Source organism: Embiotoca jacksoni, unplaced genomic scaffold, assembly GCF_022577435.1.
Source record: "Embiotoca jacksoni isolate LCO1_2020_lvr unplaced genomic scaffold, fEmbJac1.0.p SCAF_68, whole genome shotgun sequence".
NCBI lineage: Eukaryota > Metazoa > Chordata > Actinopteri > Embiotocidae > Embiotoca > Embiotoca jacksoni.
Genome location: NW_027185423.1, coordinates 170,575 through 192,500, shown reverse-complemented (window position 1 = coordinate 192,500; position 21,926 = coordinate 170,575). Strand labels below are relative to the sequence as shown.

General features: G+C 44.0%; 3 protein-coding genes across 4 annotated transcripts in view; 2 read left to right on the top strand and 1 right to left on the bottom strand.

The window, feature by feature from the left end:
• LOC138214113 (7SK snRNA methylphosphate capping enzyme-like) overlaps positions 1 to 1,546 on the top strand; it is a 14,381-nt gene extending 12,835 nt beyond the window's left edge. For both annotated transcript variants that reach the window (XM_069175478.1, XM_069175477.1), the window contains exon 8: positions 1 to 1,546. This exon is cut by the window's left edge and continues 76 nt beyond it. The gene's annotated coding sequence lies outside the window, so the exon portion shown is untranslated.
• An 83-nt stretch (positions 1,547 to 1,629) lies between these two features.
• Positions 1,630 to 5,589, bottom strand: LOC138214120 (uncharacterized). The gene is made up of 7 exons (XM_069175489.1): positions 5,578 to 5,589; positions 4,166 to 4,382; positions 4,024 to 4,083; positions 3,781 to 3,866; positions 3,319 to 3,360; positions 2,741 to 2,770; positions 1,630 to 1,994 (listed from the first exon to the last, which is right to left on the bottom strand). Exons 1-7 carry the CDS (start codon positions 5,587 to 5,589, stop codon positions 1,707 to 1,709), a joined length of 735 nt encoding a protein of 244 aa, XP_069031590.1. The 3' UTR covers positions 1,630 to 1,706.
• A 3,930-nt stretch (positions 5,590 to 9,519) lies between these two features.
• On the top strand, positions 9,520 to 21,438 carry slc25a11 (solute carrier family 25 member 11). Its single transcript, XM_069175479.1, has 9 exons — positions 9,520 to 9,686; positions 10,822 to 10,974; positions 11,090 to 11,207; positions 11,708 to 11,796; positions 14,444 to 14,534; positions 17,983 to 18,073; positions 19,175 to 19,274; positions 19,584 to 19,635; positions 20,738 to 21,438. Exons 1-9 carry the CDS (start codon positions 9,622 to 9,624, stop codon positions 20,891 to 20,893), a joined length of 915 nt encoding a protein of 304 aa, XP_069031580.1. The 5' UTR covers positions 9,520 to 9,621; the 3' UTR covers positions 20,894 to 21,438.
• Positions 21,439 to 21,926: the final 488 nt, after the last annotated feature.

The following is a 21,926-nucleotide window of genomic DNA, read 5'->3' as shown; positions in this document are numbered from 1 at the left end:
GTCTTCTTGTTTCCATGGAAATGGACTCAAACTGAGAGCAAGGAGCTGATTGGTGGAGACACGTTTTTGACGACATCACAGAGGAGAGGAGCTGAATCTGATTGGACAGCAGGCCTCCTCCTGTGGATGTGACGGCCAGCTGAACGCCAGCGCAAAGGATTGTGGGTGCTTGTGCTGACCTTGAAGATGCGGTCACATGACATTTCCGGCAAATTAAATTTCCCCGAACTGCGCGCCGAAACAGGAAGTGATGTCACATTTCTGACACGAGGATAAATACATATTGATGAAATCAATCACTGACAGTTAAACTTAAAGAAATATTGACGCATTTCTGTCGATCTCATCCAACCGATCGATCTCATCCAACCGACCGATCTCATCCAACCGATCGATCACATCCAACCGATCGATCACATCCAACCGATCGATCTCATCCAACCGATCGATCACATCCAACCGATCGATCACATCCAACCGATCGATCACATCCAACCGATCGATCACATCCAACCGATCGATCACATCCAACCGATCGATCACATCCAACCGACCGGTGGATCGGTGGATCGGCGCTGACCCGGAGGAACAACTAGTTGATATGTTTGAATCTGTTCAGGCTGCAGGCAGCAGAGACATCATGTGACCGCCCGCTGACTGAACTCTGCCCCGATTGGACGCCGGCTGCTGACAGGAAGTGACGCAGCTTTTCAAAATATAATTTCATTCTTTTTTCATTTTGAATGTGGTTTGTTCTCCAGAACTGGTCTGCAGGGTTCCAGTGAGAACGAGTGTTCAGAACCGTCAGAGGTTCTTTCACCTCCAGGATTAACAACGGAAGCAGCTGCTGCACCACAGAAGAAGAAGAAGAGTCGATCAATAGAAACTAGTGAAGTTGATGGATCTTCATCACAATGAGTCCTCAACCAGGAAGTTCACAAAAAGACAACAAACTGCTCCAAATACCTTTATTCACAAACGTTACGTGAACAAACACGTTAAATATTTCACATCTTTTCTTTAAACATGTTTATTTTCAACCAGCTGATCAATCGATATTTACTTTGATTAAAACAGGTCGCGGCCTGTTGCAGTACATCCACCGGGAGGCGCCGTTTCTACGAAGTGGTTCAGACCTAACGTCACTCCAAATTACAGAAGGAAGGGTTTTAGTTTTAGTTTTAGTGAATTAGTCTGACGTTTCTTTCTGTTGATGTTCACTCTGTGGTTGCAGTTTATGAGTAGGCCACGCCCCCATGACTGAATTAACCAACCACAGGAAAGCAGCAGGTTTTTCAGTATGTGACAAGTTTGGAGAAGTTTGAATGAAAGTGATGAACATTTTTATTCAAAATTGCGTACATTTTCACACTGGGTGGGCGTGGCCAAACTCCTCCAGGGACCGGGGGGCGTGGCTAGTACACACTTCATGTTTTAGTTTTAGAAAAGTAAACGGACAAATGGACTGAGTGTAAACAGTTAAAGTAGAAGCTGTAATATCTTTAACATCAGTTCATCTTTCAGGAAATAAATGCTGTTTGTTTCACGTTTTGTGTGTAAACTCAGTAAAATGTTACAAACACAATAACAAGATTCACTCAGTTACATAAACTACGTGTTTTATATCATGAAATCAAAGGTCAGTCGTTATAAATCACATCATTGACTGATATTGATAGGTATATCAATAGTAGAGGGGGTGTGGCTTACAGACCCAGCTCTAGCCCCGCCTCATCTCTATTGTAACCATGGTGACAGTCATTGCCAGGTAGGTCAAAGGTCAGCTTGTCTGCTTCCTCCGTGCTGTTGTCCGACAGTTGTGGAAAGTCGGCATCGAACTTTTCTTCTCTGACGCTGCCTTCTTCACCTGCTGCCACTCCCACTTCCCACTTGGCCCCGCCTCTTTCTGAGGTAGCCCCTCCCACTTCAGCGGGCAGACCGGCCTCTCTGTGTTGAGGTCGACTCAGGAGGTGGTGAAAGTTGAAGAACATAGCCTGGGGAGGGGGCGGGGTCATATGAGAGGGGGAGGAGTCAACTAAGTGGGCGGGGTTACATACACAGGTTGAAGGTCTGGGTCCCCTGAAGGTCTGGTTCCCCTGAAGGTCTGGGTCCCCTGAGGGTCTGAGTCCCCTGAAGGTCTGGGTCCCCTGAAGGTCTGGTTCCTCTGAAGGTCTGGGTCCCCTGAGGGTCTGGTTTCCCTGAAGGTCTGGGTCCCCTGAAGGTCTGGTTCCTCTGAAGGTCTGGGTCCCCTGAGGGTCTGGTTCCCCTGAAGGTCTGGGTCCCCTGAAGGTCTGGTTCCTCTGAAGGTCTGGGTCCCCTGAGGGTCTGGGTCCCCTGAAGGTCTGGTTCCCCTGAGGGTCTGGGTTCCCTGAGGGTCTGGTTCTAGTCTTTACTGTGTTGACTCATGTGACTTGATGATTGTTTGAAATGATTTGTTGTGATGTCATGTGTCATGATGATGTCATGATGATGTTGTGTGATGTCATGATGATGTGTGATATGATGATGTCGTGTGATGTCATGATGATGTCACCCTGTGTCGGTCCTCCACGCTGTCGTCCCTGGTGTCTCTCTCTCCGTCTCGCTCGCCCACTCTCTGTCCCAGTAGAACCAGTTCATGGAGCCACAGACTACTGGTGCTACTGGGAAAGGGGCGGAGCTCCAAGCTCTGACACACACACAGTTACCTGTGACCTTTAACCCGGTTATGATAAACGTTGCTGAGATTAAAGTGTCTCACCTCCTGAGAAGAATCCACCTGCTCTACAGCCTGCAGGACGTGACATCATACATACGTTATGACATCATACACACATTATGACCTCATACATCACATGTAATGTCCCAACTGTCTGCTCTGTGAGGACTCACTAATATAGAAAGACAAGTATGTGTCTCTCTGTTAGTGTGTGTTTATGTGTGTGTGTGTGTGTGTCTCTGTGTGTTAGTGTGTGTGTGTGTGTGTCTCTGTGTGTTAGTGTGTGTTTATGTGTGTCTGTGTTTATGTGTTTATGTGTGTGTGTGTGTGTGTTTATGTGTTTATGTGTGTGTGTGTGTCTGTGTGTGTGTGTGTGTTTGTGTGTTTGTGTGTGTGTGTGTCTGTGTGTGTGTGTGTGTCTGTGTTTATGTGTGTGTGTGTGTGTGTGTGTGTGCCTGTGTGTTTATGTGTGTGTGTGTTTATGTGTTTATGTGTGTGTGTGTGTGTGTTTATGTGTTTATGTGTGTGTGTGTGTGTGTGTGTCTGTGTGTGTGTGTGTGTCTGTGTGTCTGTGTGTGTGTGTGTGTCTGTGTGTCTGTGTGTGTGTGTGTGTGTGTTACCGTGTTCTCCAGGTTCTCTGGTTGTCTCAGTTCTTGACGACCCTGTAAGGACCAATCGGAGACAGATTTCTTTAATACCCTCTTCTGATTGGTCACATGCTGCTGTGTTGTGACATGTGAAGCTGCAGTTCCTCTGATGTCCACTAGATGCTGCCATGACGTCATATGATTGGCAGCTGTTTGTTGGTTTCTGGTCGACAGACTGAAGAACCAAAATTAGAAACGTCAGTGGAAGTTCTGAACATGGCGACGGCACACTGAGCAGGATGAAGAAGAACAGACAGACACCTCACACGCTGCTGAGGATTCTGGGTAATGTAGGCGGTGCTTACGTTCATTGACTGAGATGAATTATCTGACCAGACAGTTGTGTGAGCTGGACCAGACTCCATTCATGTTTTCATCAAATTAAGGATGAACACAAGGTGAGCGTTTGAACTCGGGTAACCTCTGACCTCTGACCTCTGGCTCGACTCGGAGGAAGCTGACGATGAAGAGGAGGAGGAAGATGGGTTTTTTTGCTGAGGGGTGGCAGGAGTGGCAGAAGGCTGCAGACACACAACAAACAACACGTAAAAAACAACAAACACATGTAAACAACAAAACATAGATGTAAATGACAACAAACAACACATGTAAACAACACATGTAAACAACAAACAACACAGACGTTTACTTTGACTACATGTTAACTGATGGACTCACTGTTGTTTGGTCCACCTGATCCTGGAGGAGCAGCTGAAGGCCGCCACGTTGCCCTGGTAACTGTACACACGCACACACCTCACTGATCAGTCACATGTCTGACTGATAAACTGATCAGCTGATCAATGTTGCCCTCTCTTACAGGAACTGCCTGGTTGTGATCCAGCAGACTGACGATCATCAAGAGAGTCCACATCCTGGATGACATCACTGATCTGGTCCAAACTGGGAGCAGCAGGTGGGTTCTGATGGTCCTGAAGGTCCTGAAGGTCTTGGAAGTCCTGAAGGTCTTGGAAGTCCAGGTCAGTCAGAGTTCTGGGTTCCTGCAGGTTCTGATTGGGTCTCGCTCTGTTTCGTCTCTTTTATCGTGTGTTTGACAGGAAGTGATTGTCGTCATGTCGCCCTCTGTCCCCGCCCCCCTCCTACTGACGGCCCGCCCATCGACACAAAAAACAACAGACTGATTAATGTGTGTGTGTGTGTGTGTGTGTGTGTATGTGTGTGTGTGTGTGTGCGCGCAGCATCACAACAACACACCCATCTGACAGTAAACACATTTCACAACCTGAAGGATTTACTGCCACTCAACCCACACACAGAAGTCCATATGAAAAACCTGCGTTTTAACACAACATCAGCTGGATGGTTTCTAACGAACGTCTTGATGAACACGTGTTTAGATCCATCTCCAGGCCTGAATTACATGTATGACACATGTTGACATGAACGAACACAGAACAAGTGAAACATTAATTTAAACCTGTTCATGTTGTTCGCTGCACGATGACATGATGACGATAAACTGATCAGTAACATTATTTAAAATAGTCTATCATTTAGAAATGTTTCGTACTACATTACAGCCGTCACCATCTTGTTTTCTTGGAGCCAGAAATGACCATATTTGGACGAGCTGGGGAGGAGTGAGGAGAAAACTATGCCCCGCCCCCAAACATATGATGTCCTAATATGTATTGAATGATGAATTATTTCCAGAAGGAAACACTGATCAGAAGTTTATCTAACGACACAGAGACAGCCCCTAGTGGTCCTCAGTGGTATTACAGATGGAGTCTATGGAGACAGCCCCTAGTGGTCCTCAGTGGTACTACAGATGGAGTCTATGGAGACAGCCCCTAGTGGTCCTCAGTGGTACTACAGATGGAGTCTATGGAGACAGCCCCTAGTGGTCCTCAGTGGTACTACAGATGGAGTCTATGGAGACAGCCCCTAGACGTTCACCCTCTCATCCTAACCGTCACCCTCTCACCCTGACGTTCACCCTCTCACCCTGACGTTCACCCTCTCACCCTGACATTCACCCTCTCACCCTGACGTTCACCCTCTTACCCTGATGTTCACCCTCTCACCCTGACGTTCACCCTCTCACCCTGACGTTCACCCTCTCACCCTGACGTTCACCCTCTCACCCTAACGTTCACCCCCTGTCACCCTAACGTTCACCCTCTCTCACCCTGACGTTCACCCTCTCACCCTAACCTTCACCCTCTCACCCTAACCTTCACCCTCTCACCCTGACCTTCACCCTCTCACCCTGATGTTCATCCTCTCACCCTGAAGTTCACCCTCTCACCCTGACCTTCACCCTCTCACCCTGACGTTCACCCTCTCACCCTGACGTTCACCCTCTCACCCTAATGTTCACCCCCTGTCACCCTAACGTTCACCCTCTCACCCTGACCTTCACCCTCTCACCCTGACGTTCACCCTCTCACCCTAACGTTCACCCTCTCACCCTGACCTTCACCCTCTCACCCTGACGTTCACCCTCTCACCCTGATGTTCACCCTCTCTCCCTAACCTTCACCCTCTCTCACCCTGACCTTCACCCTCTCACCCTGACCTTCACCCTCTCACCCTGACGTTCACCCTCTCACCCTAATGTTCACCCCCTGTCACCCTGACGTTCACCCTCTCACCCTAACGTTCACCCTCTCACCCTGACCTTCACCCTCTCACCCTGACCTTCACCCTCTCACCCTGACGTTCACCCTCTCTCCCTAACCTTCACCCTCTCTCACCCTGACCTTCACCCTCTCACCCTGACCTTCACCCTCTCACCCTGACGTTCACCCTCTCACCCTAATGTTCACCCCCTGTCACCCTGACGTTCACCCTCTCACCCTGACGTTCACCCTCTCACCCTAATGTTCACCCCCTGTCACCCTAACGTTCACCCTCTCACCCTGACCTTCACCCTCTCACCCTGACGTTCACCCTCTCACCCTAACGTTCACCCTCTCACCCTGACCTTCACCCTCTCACCCTGACATTCACCCTCTCACCCTGATGTTCACCCTCTCACCCTAATGTTCACCCCCTGTCACCCTAACGTTCACCCTCTCACCCTGACCTTCACCCTCTCACCCTGACGTTCACCCTCTCACCCTGACCTTCACCCTCTCACCCTGACCTTCACCCTCTCACCCTGACGTTCACCCTCTCACCCTAATGTTCACCCCCTGTCACCCTAACGTTCACCCTCTCACCCTGACGTTCACCCTCTCACCCTAATGTTCACCCTCTCACCCTGACCTTCACCCTCTCACCCTGACGTTCACCCTCTCTCCTTAACCTTCACCCTCTCTCACCCTGACCTTCACCCTCTCACCCTGACCTTCACCCTCTCACCCTGACGTTCACCCTCTCACCCTAACGTTCACCCCCTGTCACCCTAACGTTCACCCTCTCACCCTGACCTTCACCCTCTCACCCTGACGTTCACCCTCTCACCCTAATGTTCACCCCCTGTCACCCGGATGTTCACCCTCTCACCCTGACCTTCACCCTCTCACCCTGACGTTCACCCTCTCTCCCTAACCTTCACCCTCTCTCACCCTGACCTTCACCCTCTCACCCTGACCTTCACCCTCTCACCCTGACGTTCACCCTCTCACCCTAATGTTCACCCCCTGTCACCCTGATGTTCACCCTCTCACCCTGACCTTCACCCTCTCACCCTGACGTTCACCCTCTCTCCCTAACCTTCACCCTCTCACCCTAACCTTCACCCTCTCACCCTAACCTTCACCCTCTCACCCTGACCTTCACCCTCTCACCCTGATGTTCACCCTCTCACCCTGAAGTTCACCCTCTCACCCTGACGTTCACCCTCTCACCCTGACGTTCACCCTCTCACCCTAATGTTCACCCCCTGTCACCCTAACGTTCACCCTCTCACCCTGACCTTCACCCTCTCACCCTGACGTTCACCCTCTCACCCTGACGTTCACCCTCTCTCACCCTGACCTTCACCCTCTCACCCTGACCTTCACCCTCTCACCCTGACGTTCACCCTCTCACCCTGACCTTCACCCTCTCACCCTGACGTTCACCCTCTCACCCTAATGTTCACCCCCTGTCACCCGGATGTTCACCCTCTCACTCTGACCTTCACCCTCTCACCCTGACGTTCACCCTCTCTCCCTAACCTTCACCCTCTCTCACCCTGACCTTCACCCTCTCACCCTGACCTTCACCCTCTCACCCTGACGTTCACCCTCTCACCCTAATGTTCACCCCCTGTCACCCTGATGTTCACCCTCTCACCCTGACCTTCACCCTCTCACCCTGACGTTCACCCTCTCTCCCTAACCTTCACCCTCTCACCCTAACCTTCACCCTCTCACCCTAACCTTCACCCTCTCACCCTGACCTTCACCCTCTCACCCTGATGTTCACCCTCTCACCCTGACGTTCACCCTCTTACCCTGATGTTCACCCTCTCACCCTGAAGTTCACCCTCTCACCCTGACCTTCACCCTCTCACCCTGACGTTCACCCTCTCACCCTGACGTTCACCCTCTCACCCTAATGTTCACCCCCTGTCACCCTAACGTTCACCCTCTCACCCTGACCTTCACCCTCTCACCCTGACGTTCACCCTCTCACCCTGACCTTCACCCTCTCACCCTGACCTTCACCCTCTCACCCTGACGTTCACCCTCTCACCCTGACCTTCACCCTCTCACCCTGACGTTCACCCTCTCACCCTAACGTTCACCCTCTCACCCTGACCTTCACCCTCTCACCCTGACGTTCACCCTCTCACCCTGACGTTCACCCTCTCACCCTAATGTTCACCCCCTGTCACCCTAACGTTCACCCTCTCACCCTAACCTTCACCCTCTCACCCTGACCTTCACCCTCTCACCCTGATGTTCACCCTCTCACCCTGACGTTCACCCTCTTACCCTGACGTTCACCCTCTCACCCTAACGTTCACCCTCTCTCACCCTGACGTTCACCCTCTCACCCTGACGTTCACCCTCTCTCACCCTGACCTTCACCCTCTCACCCTGACCTTCACCCTCTCACCCTGATGTTCACCCTCTCACCCTGACGTTCACCCTCTTACCCTGACGTTCACCCTCTCACCCTGAAGTTCACCCTCTCACCCTGACCTTCACCCTCTTACCCTGACGTTCACCCTCTCACCCTGACGTTCACCCTCTCACCCTAATGTTCACCCCCTGTCACCCTAACGTTCACCCTCTCACCCTGACGTTCACCCTCTCACCCTAATGTTCACCCTCTCACCCTGACCTTCACCCTCTCACCCTGACCTTCACCCTCTCACCCTGACGTTCACCCTCTCACCCTGACGTTCACCCTCTCTCACCCTGACCTTCACCCTCTCACCCTGACGTTCACCCTCTCACCCTAATGTTCACCCCCTGTCACCCTAACGTTCACCCTCTCACCCTAACGTTCACCCTCTCACCCTGACCTTCACCCTCTCACCCTGACCTTCACCCTCTCACCCTGACGTTCACCCCCTGTCACCCTAACCTTCACCCTCTCACCCTGACCTTCACCCTCTCACCCTGACGTTCACCCTCTCACCCTGACATTCACCCTCTCTCCCTAACCTTCACCCTCTCTCACCCTGACCTTCACCCTCTCACCCTGACGTTCACCCTCTCACCCTAATGTTCACCCTCTCTCACCCTAACCTTCACCCTCTCACCCTGACCTTCACCCTCTCACCCTGACGTTCACCCTCTCACCCTGACGTTCACCCTCTCTCCCTAACCTTCACCCTCTCTCACCCTGACCTTCACCCTCTCACCCTGACGTTCACCCTCTCACCCTAATGTTCACCCCCTGTCACCCTAACCTTCACCCTCTCACCCTGACCTTCACCCTCTCTCACCCTGACCTTCACCCTCTCTCACCCTGACCTTCACCCTCTCACCCTGACCTTCACCCTCTCACCCTGACCTTCACCCTCTCACCCTGACCTTCACCCTCTCACCCTGACCTTCACCCTCTCACCCTAATGTTCACCCCCTGTCACCCTAACCTTCACCCTCTCACCCTGACCTTCACCCTCTCACCCTGACCTTCACCCTCTCACTGAACGTCCTCCAGCTGTTGACAGCTCTGATCTGATCATTCGGGACTGTTCGTCAACCTTCGTGTCCTTCCTTCGTCCTCGGCTCCTGATTGGTCGCCGGGCTTCGTGCGTGTTCGTGCCCGCTGCAGAGTCACCTTGCTGCTGAACCGGAGAGAGATCAGTCTGGCCCAGAGGCACACCGGCAGGCAGCGGGAATCCGACCGAGCGACCGGGGAGACATGGCGAACGCGAAGCCGAAGACCTCTCCGAAGGCCATCAAGTTCCTGTTCGGGGGTTTGGCCGGGTAGGTGCTGCAGGGGGCTGGCGTGCTAACGTGCTAACGTGCTAATGTCAGGGGTCAGGAGCTAACAGAGCAGCTAACAGAGCAGCTAACAGAGCAGCTAACAGAGCAGCTAACACACCGCGGTGTCATTCTGTTTAAATCCTCCGTTAAACATGACGTCATCCTCCGGTATGGATGAAAGACACCGGCAGTAACGGCCCCGGTGAGGATGCAACGACAGCTACCTGCTAATGCTAGCTGTCTACGTTGGTCCCCGCACTGATTCACGAGCCTCAACGCGACTAGTTGTCTGTCCTCTGTCCCCGGAGGACACCGTCCCCGGAGGACACCGGCTAGCCTCGGTAGGATGCAGGTTGTCTAACGGGTCAAATTCTCTTGGATTTATTTTAGTGACAAGAGTCCTCTCGGTTAGCTCGCAGGCTAATGCTAACAGATTAACCCGAGTTAAACCAAGTTAAACCGAGTCGGGTTTAACTCGGGTTAACTCGGGTTAACTCGGGTTTAACTCGGGTTCAGTATTGTGGACCGATGATTAATCGTGAAGTGCCTCAGCTGATCTCAGGTCAGTGATGGAGGACATGAAGAAGGTCCCGCTGCTGTCAGTCAAACACATGAACGTCTCATCAACAGTAGAAGTGAAAGTCCTCAAGATGACCAGGTGATGACGTCATCACGAACAAACAAAGGAAGGACGTCCCGGTGAGGACAGGAGTTCTCTGTCCCGTAGAGACAGGTGATCAATACCTCAGACAGGAAGTGACACGTCGGGTCCGCTGAGAACAGGTCCAGCTGACCTTTGACCTCCTGATATCTGTTGCAGAACTAAATGTTTCACAGGAAGTGATGAATTATCAGAGGAGCTCAGCTGAACCCTGACCCACCGAGGCCCCGCCCACCGAGGCCCCGCCCACCGAGGCCCCGCCCACCGGGAGGGAGGAAGAACTGAACTGTGTCATGTGCTGACTTTTATTTTACCTGCCTGTCTCTCCCTGTCTGTCCCCCACCTGTCTGCCTGTCTCTCTCTCCCTGTCTGTCCCCCACCTGTCTGTCTGTCTGTCTCTCTCTCCCTGTCTGTCCCCCACCTGTCTGCCTGTCTCTCTCTCCCTGTCTGTCCCCCACCTGTCTGTCTGTCCAGGATGGGTGCGACGGTCTTCGTGCAGCCGTTGGACCTGGTGAAGAACAGGATGCAGCTGAGCGGTCAGGGAACGAAGGCTCGAGAGTACAAGACCAGCTTCCACGCTCTGTTCTCCATCCTGAAGAACGAGGGCGTCCACGGCATCTACACCGGGTACCACGCCCACTAACTAACAAACCACGCCCACTGACAAACAAACCACGCCCCATCAATAAACAAACCACACCCCCATGAACATATGTCCTCCCTGATGTCTTTGTCTTGTTAGTCTGTCAGCTGGTCTGTTGCGTCAGGCGACCTACACGACGACTCGTCTGGGAATCTACACCATCCTGTTCGAGAAGATGACCGGAGAGGACGGACGACCGCCCAACTTCTTCCTCAAGGTACGCTGAGGAACACGCAAATCGTACGTAATCTCTGAAAACAGGAAGTTAACGTTACATCGTAATCTCTGAAAACAGGAAGTTAACGTTACATCGTAATCTGAAAACAGGAAGTTAACGTTACATCGTAATCTCTGAAAACAGGAAGTTAACGTTACATCGTAATCTGAAAACAGGAAGTTAACGTTACATCGTAATCTCTGAAAACAGGAAGTTAACGTTACATCGTAATCTGAAAACAGGAAGTTAACGTTACATCGTAATCTGAAAACAGGAAGTTAACGTTACATCGTAATCTGAAAACAGAGGAAGTTAACGTTACATCATAATCTCTGAAAACAGGAAGTTAACGTTACATCGTGAACAGAAAGCACTAGATTCTGTTAGTAGTCCGCTGAAGTGTAAGAGATGAAAGCGGAGTTCTCCCCAGTGGCCACTGCTGGTACTGCATCATTGTGTGCGGTAACCGTAGCAACAGCTGTTGTTGGCTCCCCCTGCAGGCTCTGATCGGTATGACGGCCGGAGCCACCGGAGCGTTTGTCGGGACGCCAGCAGAGGTCGCTCTAATCAGGATGACGGCTGATGGACGGTGAGCAGGGCTGATTGGTTGGTTGATAGATTGGTTGATAGATTGATTGGTCAGTTGGTTGATAGATTGGTTGGTTGGTTGATAGATTGGTTGGTTGGTTGATAGATTGGTTGGTTGGTTGGTTGATAGATTGGTTGGTTGGTTGATAGATTGGTTGGTTGGTTGATAGATTGGTTGGTTGGTTGGTTGATAGATTGGTTGGTTGGTTGGTCGGTTGGTTGATAGATTGGTTGGTTGATAGATTGGTTGGTCGTTTGGCTGGTTTATTGGTTGGTTGGTCGGTTGGTTGGCTGTTAGCGGTTGTTGTGCTAACTTGGTTGATAGATTGGTTGGTTGATAAATTGGTTGTTTGGTTGGTCGGTTGCTGATAGATTGGTAGATTGGTTGGTTGGTTGATTAGTCGGTTGGTTGATAGATTGGTTGGTTATTTGTTTGATAGATTGGTTGGCTGGTTGGTTGGTTGGTCGGTCGGTTGATAGATTGGTTGGTTGGTTGATAGATTGGTTGGTCGGTTGGTTGAGAGGTTGGTTGGTCGGTTGGTTGATAGATTGGTTGATTAGTTGGTTGATAGATTGGTTGGTCGGTTCGTTGATAGGTTGGTTGGTTGATAGATTGGTTGGTTGGTTGATAGATTGGTTGGTCGGTTGGTTGAGAGGTTGGTTGGTCGGTTGGTTGATAGATTGGTTGATTAGTTGGTTGATAGATTGGTTGAGAGGTTGGTTGGTAGATCGGTTGGTTGGTTGGTTGATAGATTGGTTGGTTGGTCGGTTGGATGATAAATTGGTTGGTCGGTTGGCTGGTTGATTGGTTGGTTGGTTGATAGATTGGTTGGTCGGTTGGCTGGTTGGTTGGTTGGTCGGTTGATTGATAGATTGGTTGGTCATTTGGCTGGTTGATTGGTTGGTAGGTTGGTTGGTTGGTTGGTTGGTTGGTTGGTCGTTTGGTTGATAGATTGGTTGGTCGGTTGGCTGGTTGATTGGTTGGTTGATAGATTGGTTGGTCGGTTGATTGGTTGATCGGTTGGTTGATAGATTGGTTGGCTGGTTGATAGATTGGTTGATAGATTGATTGGTCAGTTGGTTGATAGATTGGTTGGTTGGTTGATAGATTGGTTGGTTGGTTGGTTGGTTGGTCGGTTGTTGATAGATTGTTTGGTTGATTGGTTGGTTGGTTGATAGATTGGTTGGTTGGTTGGTCGGTTGGTTGGCTGTTAGCGGTTGTTGTGCTAACTTGGTTGATAGATTGGTTGGTTGATAAATTGGTTGTTTGGTTGGTCGGTTGCTGATAGATTGGTAGATTGGTTGGTTGGTTGATTAGTCGGTTGGTTGATAGATTGGTTGGTTATTTGTTTGATAGATTGGTTGGCTGGTTGGTTGGTTGGTCGGTCGGTTGATAGATTGGTTGGTTGGTTGATAGATTGGTTGAGAGGTTGGTTGGTCGGTTGGTTGATAGATTGGTTGATTAGTTGGTTGATAGATTGGTTGGTCGGTTCGTTGATAGGTTGGTTGGTTGATAGATTGGTTGGTTGGTTGATAGATTGGTTGGTCGGTTGGTTGAGAGGTTGGTTGGTCGGTTGGTTGATAGATTGGTTGATTAGTTGGTTGATAGATTGGTTGAGAGGTTGGTTGGTAGATCGGTTGGTTGGTTGGTTGATAGATTGGTTGGTTGGTCGGTTGGATGATAAATTGGTTGGTCGGTTGGCTGGTTGATTGGTTGGTTGGTTGATAGATTGGTTGGTCGGTTGGCTGGTTGGTTGGTTGGTCGGTTGATTGATAGATTGGTTGGTCATTTGGCTGGTTGATTGGTTGGTCGGTTGGTTGATAGGTTGGTTGGTTGGTTGGTCGTTTGGTTGATAGATTGGTTGGTCGGTTGGCTGGTTGATTGGTTGGTTGATAGATTGGTTGGTCGGTTGATTGGTCGATTGTTTGGTTGATTTATTGGTCGGTTGGTTGATAGATTGGTTGGTCGATCGGTTGGTTGATAGATTGGTTCTTCGGCTGGTTGGTCGATTGGTTGATAGATTGGTTGGTTGGTCGATTGGTTGGTTGGTCGGTTGGTTGATAGATTGGTTGGCTGGTTGATTGGTTGGTTAATTGGTCAGTCGGTCGGTTGATTGGTTGGTTGGTTGATCGGTTGGTTGGTTGATAGATTGGTTGGCTGGTTGGTTGATCGGTTGGCTGGTTGGTTGGTTGGTTGGTTGGTCGGTTGATCGGTTGGTTGGTTGATAGATTGGTTGGTTGATCGGTTGGCTGGTTGGTTGATCGGTTGGTTGGTTGGTTGGTTGATAGATTTGTTGGTTGGTCGGTTGGTTGATAGATTGGTTGGTCGGTTGGCTGGTTGGTTGGTTGATTGATAGATTGGTTGGTCGGTTGATTGGTTGGTCGGTTGGTTGATAGATTGGTTGGTCGGTCGGTTGGTTGATAGATTGGTTCTTCGGCTGGTTGGTCGATTGGTTGATAGATTGGTTGGTTGGTCGTTTGGTTGATAGATTGGTTGGCTGGTTGATTGGTTGGTCGGTTGGTTGGTTAATTGGTTAATTGGTCAGTCGGTCGGTTGATTGGTTGGTTGGTAGATTAGTCGGTTGGTCGATTGGTTGGTTGGTTGGCTGTTAGCGGTTGTTGTGCTAACGTGTGGTCGGTGTCTCCAGGCTACCGGCGGACCAGAGGAGAGGATACTCCAACGTGTTCAACGCTCTGGCTCGGATCTCCAGAGAGGAAGGAGTCGTCACCATGTGGAGGGTGAGTTCCATCCTCTCTTTGTCTTCGGTTCGGACCGTCTGAACAACAACATCCAGGTTCTATTATTTTATTGATGAGGTCACTGATTTACTCTTCAAATATTGATTCTTCAAATAATCCAATGTTGTTTTGACATTTGTGATTTTTTTTTACCTTCTGTCTCTTTAAATGAGGAGACAGAGATAAGTGACGGCTGTCGGTTGGATGTTGCTTCAGTCTGGCTGAAGTGTTTAATCACGTTTAATATTGAGTCACGTTTAATATTGAATCACGTTTAATATTTAATCATGTTTAATATTGAGTCATGTTTAATATTTAATCATGTTTAATATTGAGTCACGTTTAATATTTAATCATGTTTAATATTGAGTCATGTTTAATATTTAATCACGTTTAATATTGAATCACGTTTAATATTTAATCATGTTTAATATTGAGTCACGTTTAATATTTAATCATGTTTAATATTGAGTCACGTTTAATATTTAATCACGTTTAATATTGAGTCACGTTTAATATTGAATCACGTTTAATATTTAATCATGTTTAATATTGAGTCATGTTTAATATTTAATCACGTTTAATATTGAGTCACGTTTAATATTGAATCACGTTTAATATTTAATCATGTTTAATATTGAGTCATGTTTAATATTTAATCACGGTTAATATTTAATCATGTTTAATATTGAGTCACGTTTAATATTTAATCATGTTTAATATTGAGTCATGTTTAATATTTAATCACGTGTAATATTGAGTCATGTTTAATATTGAGTCATGTTTAATATTGAGTCACGTTTAATATTTAATCATGTTTAATATTGAGTCACGTTTAATATTTAATCATGTTTAATATTGAGTCACGTTTAATATTTAATCATGTTTAATATTGAGTCATGTTTAATATTTAATCACGTGTAATATTGAGTCATGTTTAATATTTAATCACGGTTAATATTTAATCATGTTTAATATTGAGTCACGTTTAATATTTAATCACGTGTAATATTGAGTCATGTTTAATATTGAGTCATGTTTAATATTGAGTCATGTTTAATATTGAGTCACGTTTAATATTTAATCATGTTTAATATTGAGTCATGTTTAATATTTAATCACGTGTAATATTGAGTCATATTTAATCACGGTTAATATTTAATCATGTTTAATATTGAGTCATGTTTAATATTGAGTCACGTTTAATGTTGAGTCATGTTTAATATTGAGTCACGTTTAATATTTAATCATGTTTAATATTGCGTCACGTTTAATATTCAATCATGTTTAATATTGAGTCATGTTTAATATTTAATCACGTTTAATATTGAGTCACGTTTAATATTTAATCATGTTTAATATTGAGTCATGTTTAATATTTAATCACGTGTAATATTGAGTCATGTTTAATATTTAATCACGGTTAATATTTAATCATGTTTAATATTGAGTCATGTTTAATATTGAGTCACGTTTAATGTTGAGTCATGTTTAATATTGAGTCACGTTTAATATTTAATCATGTTTAATATTGCGTCACGTTTAATATTCAATCATGTTTAATATTGAGTCACGTTTAATATTCAATCATGTTTAATATTGAGTCACGTTTAATATTTAATCACGTTTAATATTGAGTCACGTTTAATATTTAATCATGTTTAATATTGAGTCATGTTTAATATTGAGTCACGTTTAATGTTGAGTCATGGTTAATATTGAGTCACGTTTAATATTTAATCATGTTTAATATTGAGTCACGTTTAATATTCAATCATGTTTAATATTGAGTCACGTTTAATATTTAATCATGTTTAATATTGAGTCACGTTTAATATTGAATCACGTTTAATATTTAATCATGTTTAATATTGAGTCACGTTTAATATTGAATCACGTTTAATATTTAATCATGTTTAATATTGAGTCACGTTTAATATTTAATCATGTTTAATATTGAGTCACGTTTAATATTGAATCACGTTTAATATTTAATCATGTTTAATATTGAGTCACGTTTAATATTTAATCATGTTTAATATTGAGTCACGTTTAATATTTAATCATGTTTAATATTGAGTCATGTTTAATATTTAATCACGTGCAATATTGAGTCATGTTTAATATTTAATCACGGTTAATATTTAATCATGTTTAATATTGAGTCACGTTTAATATTTAATCATGTTTAATATTGAGTCATGTTTAATATTTAATCATGTTTAATGTTGAGTCACGTTTAATATTTAATCATGTTTAATATTGAGTCACGTTTAATATTGAATCACGTTTAATATTTAATCATGTTTAATATTGAGTCACGTTTAATATTTAATCATGTTTAATATTGAGTCACGTTTAATATTTAATCATGTTTAATATTGAGTCATGTTTAATATTTAATCACGTGTAATATTGAGTCATGTTTAATATTTAATCACGGTTAATATTTAATCATGTTTAATATTGAGTCACGTTTAATATTTAATCATGTTTAATATTGAGTCACGTTTAATATTTAATCACGTGTAATATTGAGTCACGTTTAATATTGAATCACGTTTAATATTTAATCATGTTTAATATTGAGTCACGTTTAATATTTAATCATGTTTAATATTGAGTCATGTTTAATATTTAATCACGTGTAATATTGAGTCATGTTTAATATTTAATCACGGTTAATATTTAATCATGTTTAATATTGAGTCACGTTTAATATTTAATCATGTTTAATATTGAGTCATGTTTAATATTTAATCATGTTTAATATTGAGTCACGTTTAATATTTAATCATGTTTAATATTGAGTCACGTTTAATATTGAATCACGTTTAATATTTAATCATGTTTAATATTGAGTCACGTTTAATATTTAATCATGTTTAATATTGAGTCACGTTTAATATTTAATCATGTTTAATATTGAGTCATGTTTAATATTTAATCACGTGTAATATTGAGTCATGTTTAATATTTAATCACGGTTAATATTTAATCATGTTTAATATTGAGTCACGTTTAATATTTAATCATGTTTAATATTGAGTCACGTTTAATATTTAATCACGTGTAATATTGAGTCACGTTTAATATTGAATCACGTTTAATATTTAATCATGTTTAATATTGAGTCACGTTTAATATTTAATCATGTTTAATATTGAGTCATGTTTAATATTTAATCACGTGTAATATTGAGTCATGTTTAATATTTAATCACGGTTAATATTTAATCATGTTTAATATTGAGTCACGTTTAATATTTAATCATGTTTAATATTGAGTCATGTTTAATATTTAATCACGTGTAATATTGAGTCATGTTTAATATTTAATCACGGTTAATATTTAATCATGTTTAATATTGAGTCATGTTTAATATTGAGTCACGTTTAATGTTGAGTCATGTTTAGTATTAAAGTGACGGATGGATGTGTTGTTTTAGGGGTGTGTTCCCACCATGGCGCGGGCGGTGGTGGTGAATGCAGCTCAGCTGGCCTCATACTCACAGTCCAAGCAGGCGCTGCTCGACTCAGGTGGACATGAAACACGTTGAACACATGAAACACTTCAAACACGTAGAATACGTTAAACAGAACACCTTAAGTACATAAAGCTCATAGAACATGGAAAACATGTGGAACATAGAACACGTTAAACACAGAACACGTAGTACATGTTAAACACGTAAAACATGTTAAACACGTAGAACGCGTTAAACATAGAACGCGTAGAACACATTAAACACGTAGAACACGTTAAACATAGAAAACGTTAAACACATAGAACACATGAAACACGTTGAACACATACACAGAACACGTTAAACACATAGAATACCTTAAACAACACGTAGAACACCTTAAACACATAAAACACATAGAACATGTAAAACACGTGGAACATGTTGAACATGTTAAACACAACAGAGCATGTTAAACATGTAAAACATGTTAAACACGTAAAACATGTTAAACACGTAAAACATGTTAAACATAGAATGTGTTAAACATAGAACACGTTAAACACATAGAACATGTTAAACATAGAACGCGTTAAACGTAGAACATGTTAAAGACGTAGAACATGTTAAACATAGAATGCGTTAAACATAGAACACGTTAAACACATTGGACACGTTAAACACGTAGAACACGTTAAACACAACACTTTAAACACGTAGAACACATTAAACACAGAACATGTAGAACATGTTAAACACGTTGAACATGTTAAACACGAACACTTTAAACACTTTACACGTTAAACACATAGAACACATTAAACACAGAACACGTAGAACACGTTAAACACTTAGAACATGTTAAACACGAACACGGAACAGGTTTAACACAGAACACGTTAACACAACACGTTAAACACGTTGAACACAAACATGTAGAACACGTTAAACACATAGAACATGTAGAACATGTTAAACACATAGAACACATTAAACACATAGAACACGTAGAACATGTTAAACACATAGAACACGTTAAACACGTAGAACATGTTAAACACATAGAACACGTTAAACACGTAGAACATGTTAAACACATAGAACACGTTAAACACGTAGAACATGTTAAACACGTTAAACACGTGAGGAGCTGAATCCATGTGTTTGTCTTCAGGGTACTTCGGTGACGACGTCCTGTGTCATTTCTGTGCCAGTATGATCAGCGGGCTCGTTACCACGGCAGCCTCCATGCCCGTCGACATCGTGAAGACCAGGTGAGGAGCGCCGGTTTCCTCACAGGCAGGAAGCACCTGAACGCACCACAGAATCAGACACAATGAAACACTTTGATCCACTAAACCACAGTTAGAACAACGTACGTAGAGAAAAGGACAACGAGGGACAGCTGAGGGTAGACAGGAGAGGGGGGACACACCAGAGATGAAGACTTTCAAGATAACAGCAGGAAACTAAACTCAAGCTGAAATAAAGACATTGAACTCACGGCAGCAGGAAATCACTTCAGAAGGATTTCAGAATAAAAGTCTTTAGTTCAGCGTTGACTTCCTGTTTGTGTCTGTCAGGATCCAGAACATGAGGATGATTGACGGGAAGCCCGAGTACAAAAACGGTTTGGTGAGTCTTTCTTTTTCTGTAAATATCATTCTGTCTTCTGTCTCATCTTGTAAATCTTTTAATTCCTGAAATATTTCACTTTTTTTTCCTCAAATATCATTTTTATTATTAACTGAAGTTATTCCAGCTTCATTCCTGAAATCGTTTTAACGACATCGTTCCTGAAAGTTTTAGAACCTGAAGTTTTTTATATATATAGATTTTTTTCTTTTCCCCAACTAACACTGCTAATAATTATTATAATAATGATATATCATAGTAATAATAACTTTTCTGATCCGATTTATTTTCTTATTAATCAAATATTCATGTTTTTTTAATACTATACTTTTATATCAAATTAAATTTTCAAAAAATTATGACTTTTTCTATTAAAATGAACAAATTTTCTCAAAATATCTGTTAGAAAAATGACTGAGGCTGTATTCAAAATCAAACATATCAGACATTTATTCTTGCCAGAAGGATCAAATCCATGTACACTAAAGAAGGATGTCCAGCATTGCTCAACGTCTCCTCCGTAGTTCAGCTTTATACAGTGTGACAAACAGCTGACAGTCATCCTTCCTCTAGATCTGGTTCTGTAGATGGTACTGAGTGAGGTCGTAGGTCACAAGATAAAGACAGAGACGTTGTAACTGAGACTATCGAACCATATTTGACCAATAGACCAATATTTGACAAGTATGACGAGTTCATTATTTTTCCATCACTATCACATTTTCTTGCTGTGAAAAACTTCAATGAAAACTGTGATACAAATAAAGTTTATTATTAAAGATGATTTCAAAATTTCTGTCAAACTGTTCGGCTTGTTTTTACGTTTATGAATAAACTAAAACAAAATTATGAAAATATATTTTTTAAATATTCTGTTTTTTTTTCTTTCAACAAAAGTTTGTGATTTATAAAATTTGTATTAAAGCTCAAAGCTTTGCTGAAGTTTTTTTTTTTTTAAACAGAAACTGTTATTTAAAGTTATTTTTATTTTGACTGCACAAATATTTTTCTACACGTCGTGTTTTTGTTGTTGTACTTTTCATTATTGTGAATTAAAGGCTCAGCCGTGCTCTCACGTGTCCCGTCTGTGTTCGTCCACCAGGAGGTGCTGATGAGAGTCGTTGGCAACGAGGGCTTCTTCTCTCTGTGGAAAGGTTTCACTCCGTACTACGCTCGTCTCGGACCGCACACCGTCCTCACATTCATCTTCCTGGAGCAGATGAACCGCCTCTACAAGACCCACGTCCTCGACCACTGACACACACACACACTCACACACACACTCACACACACAGACACACACACACACACTCACACACACACACTCACACACACACACACTCACACACTCTCACACACACACTCACACACACACACACTCACACTCACACACACACTCACACACTCTCAGACACACACACACACACTCACACACACACACACACACACTCACACACACACACACTCACACACTCTCACACACACACTCACACACACACACACTCACACTCACACACACTCACACACTCTCAGACACACACACACACACTCACACACACACACACACACACACACACACACACTGCTTTAAACTCAATTCTTTTTGTAAAAAAGAATGTATAATAAATGTAGTTTTGACATCACTGTGATGTTATCAATAATTAATGTGAAGTCTTATCTGTAGAACTCCCCCACCCCCCACCCCCACCCCACTCCCTCCCACCTCCCCACGGCACAGCATCATGGGACTGATCGGTAACCGTGGTTACAGCCTGATGGATGAATAAACCGTTTTGATCCTCAGTTTGTTTTTCTGCTGTTGCTTCACTTTTTATTCAACAGTTTAAGTTTAAAATTAATATTATTATTATTAAAATTATTATTATTTAAGTTTCTCGAGTTAAAACGACTCTATAGATATTGTCATTAAATATTTGAGTCTTCTCAGTCTGAAACTGATTTCCCTCATAAAATCTTGATCTTTTGTTTAATTTGACAAACAGCTGAATTTTTCAAATAATGATTCATCTTAAAACCACATTTCTTAGAGTATTTTAATAACTAGTGAATCTCTGAATATTTGGTCTTTGTGTACTGTGTGTGCTTCCTGTGTGTGTTTTGGTTCCTGAGATGATGAACTAACTTTCCCTCCTTGTCAGTCGGAGAGCAGCCGGCGGTTTCACCCACATGTTGTAGCCCCGTGTGTCCACCAGGGGGCGGAGCCTCAAACACTCCACCTGAGGCCAAAAGTCTGAAGGACACTGAGACCGCCTGATGGGAGATGAGTTTGA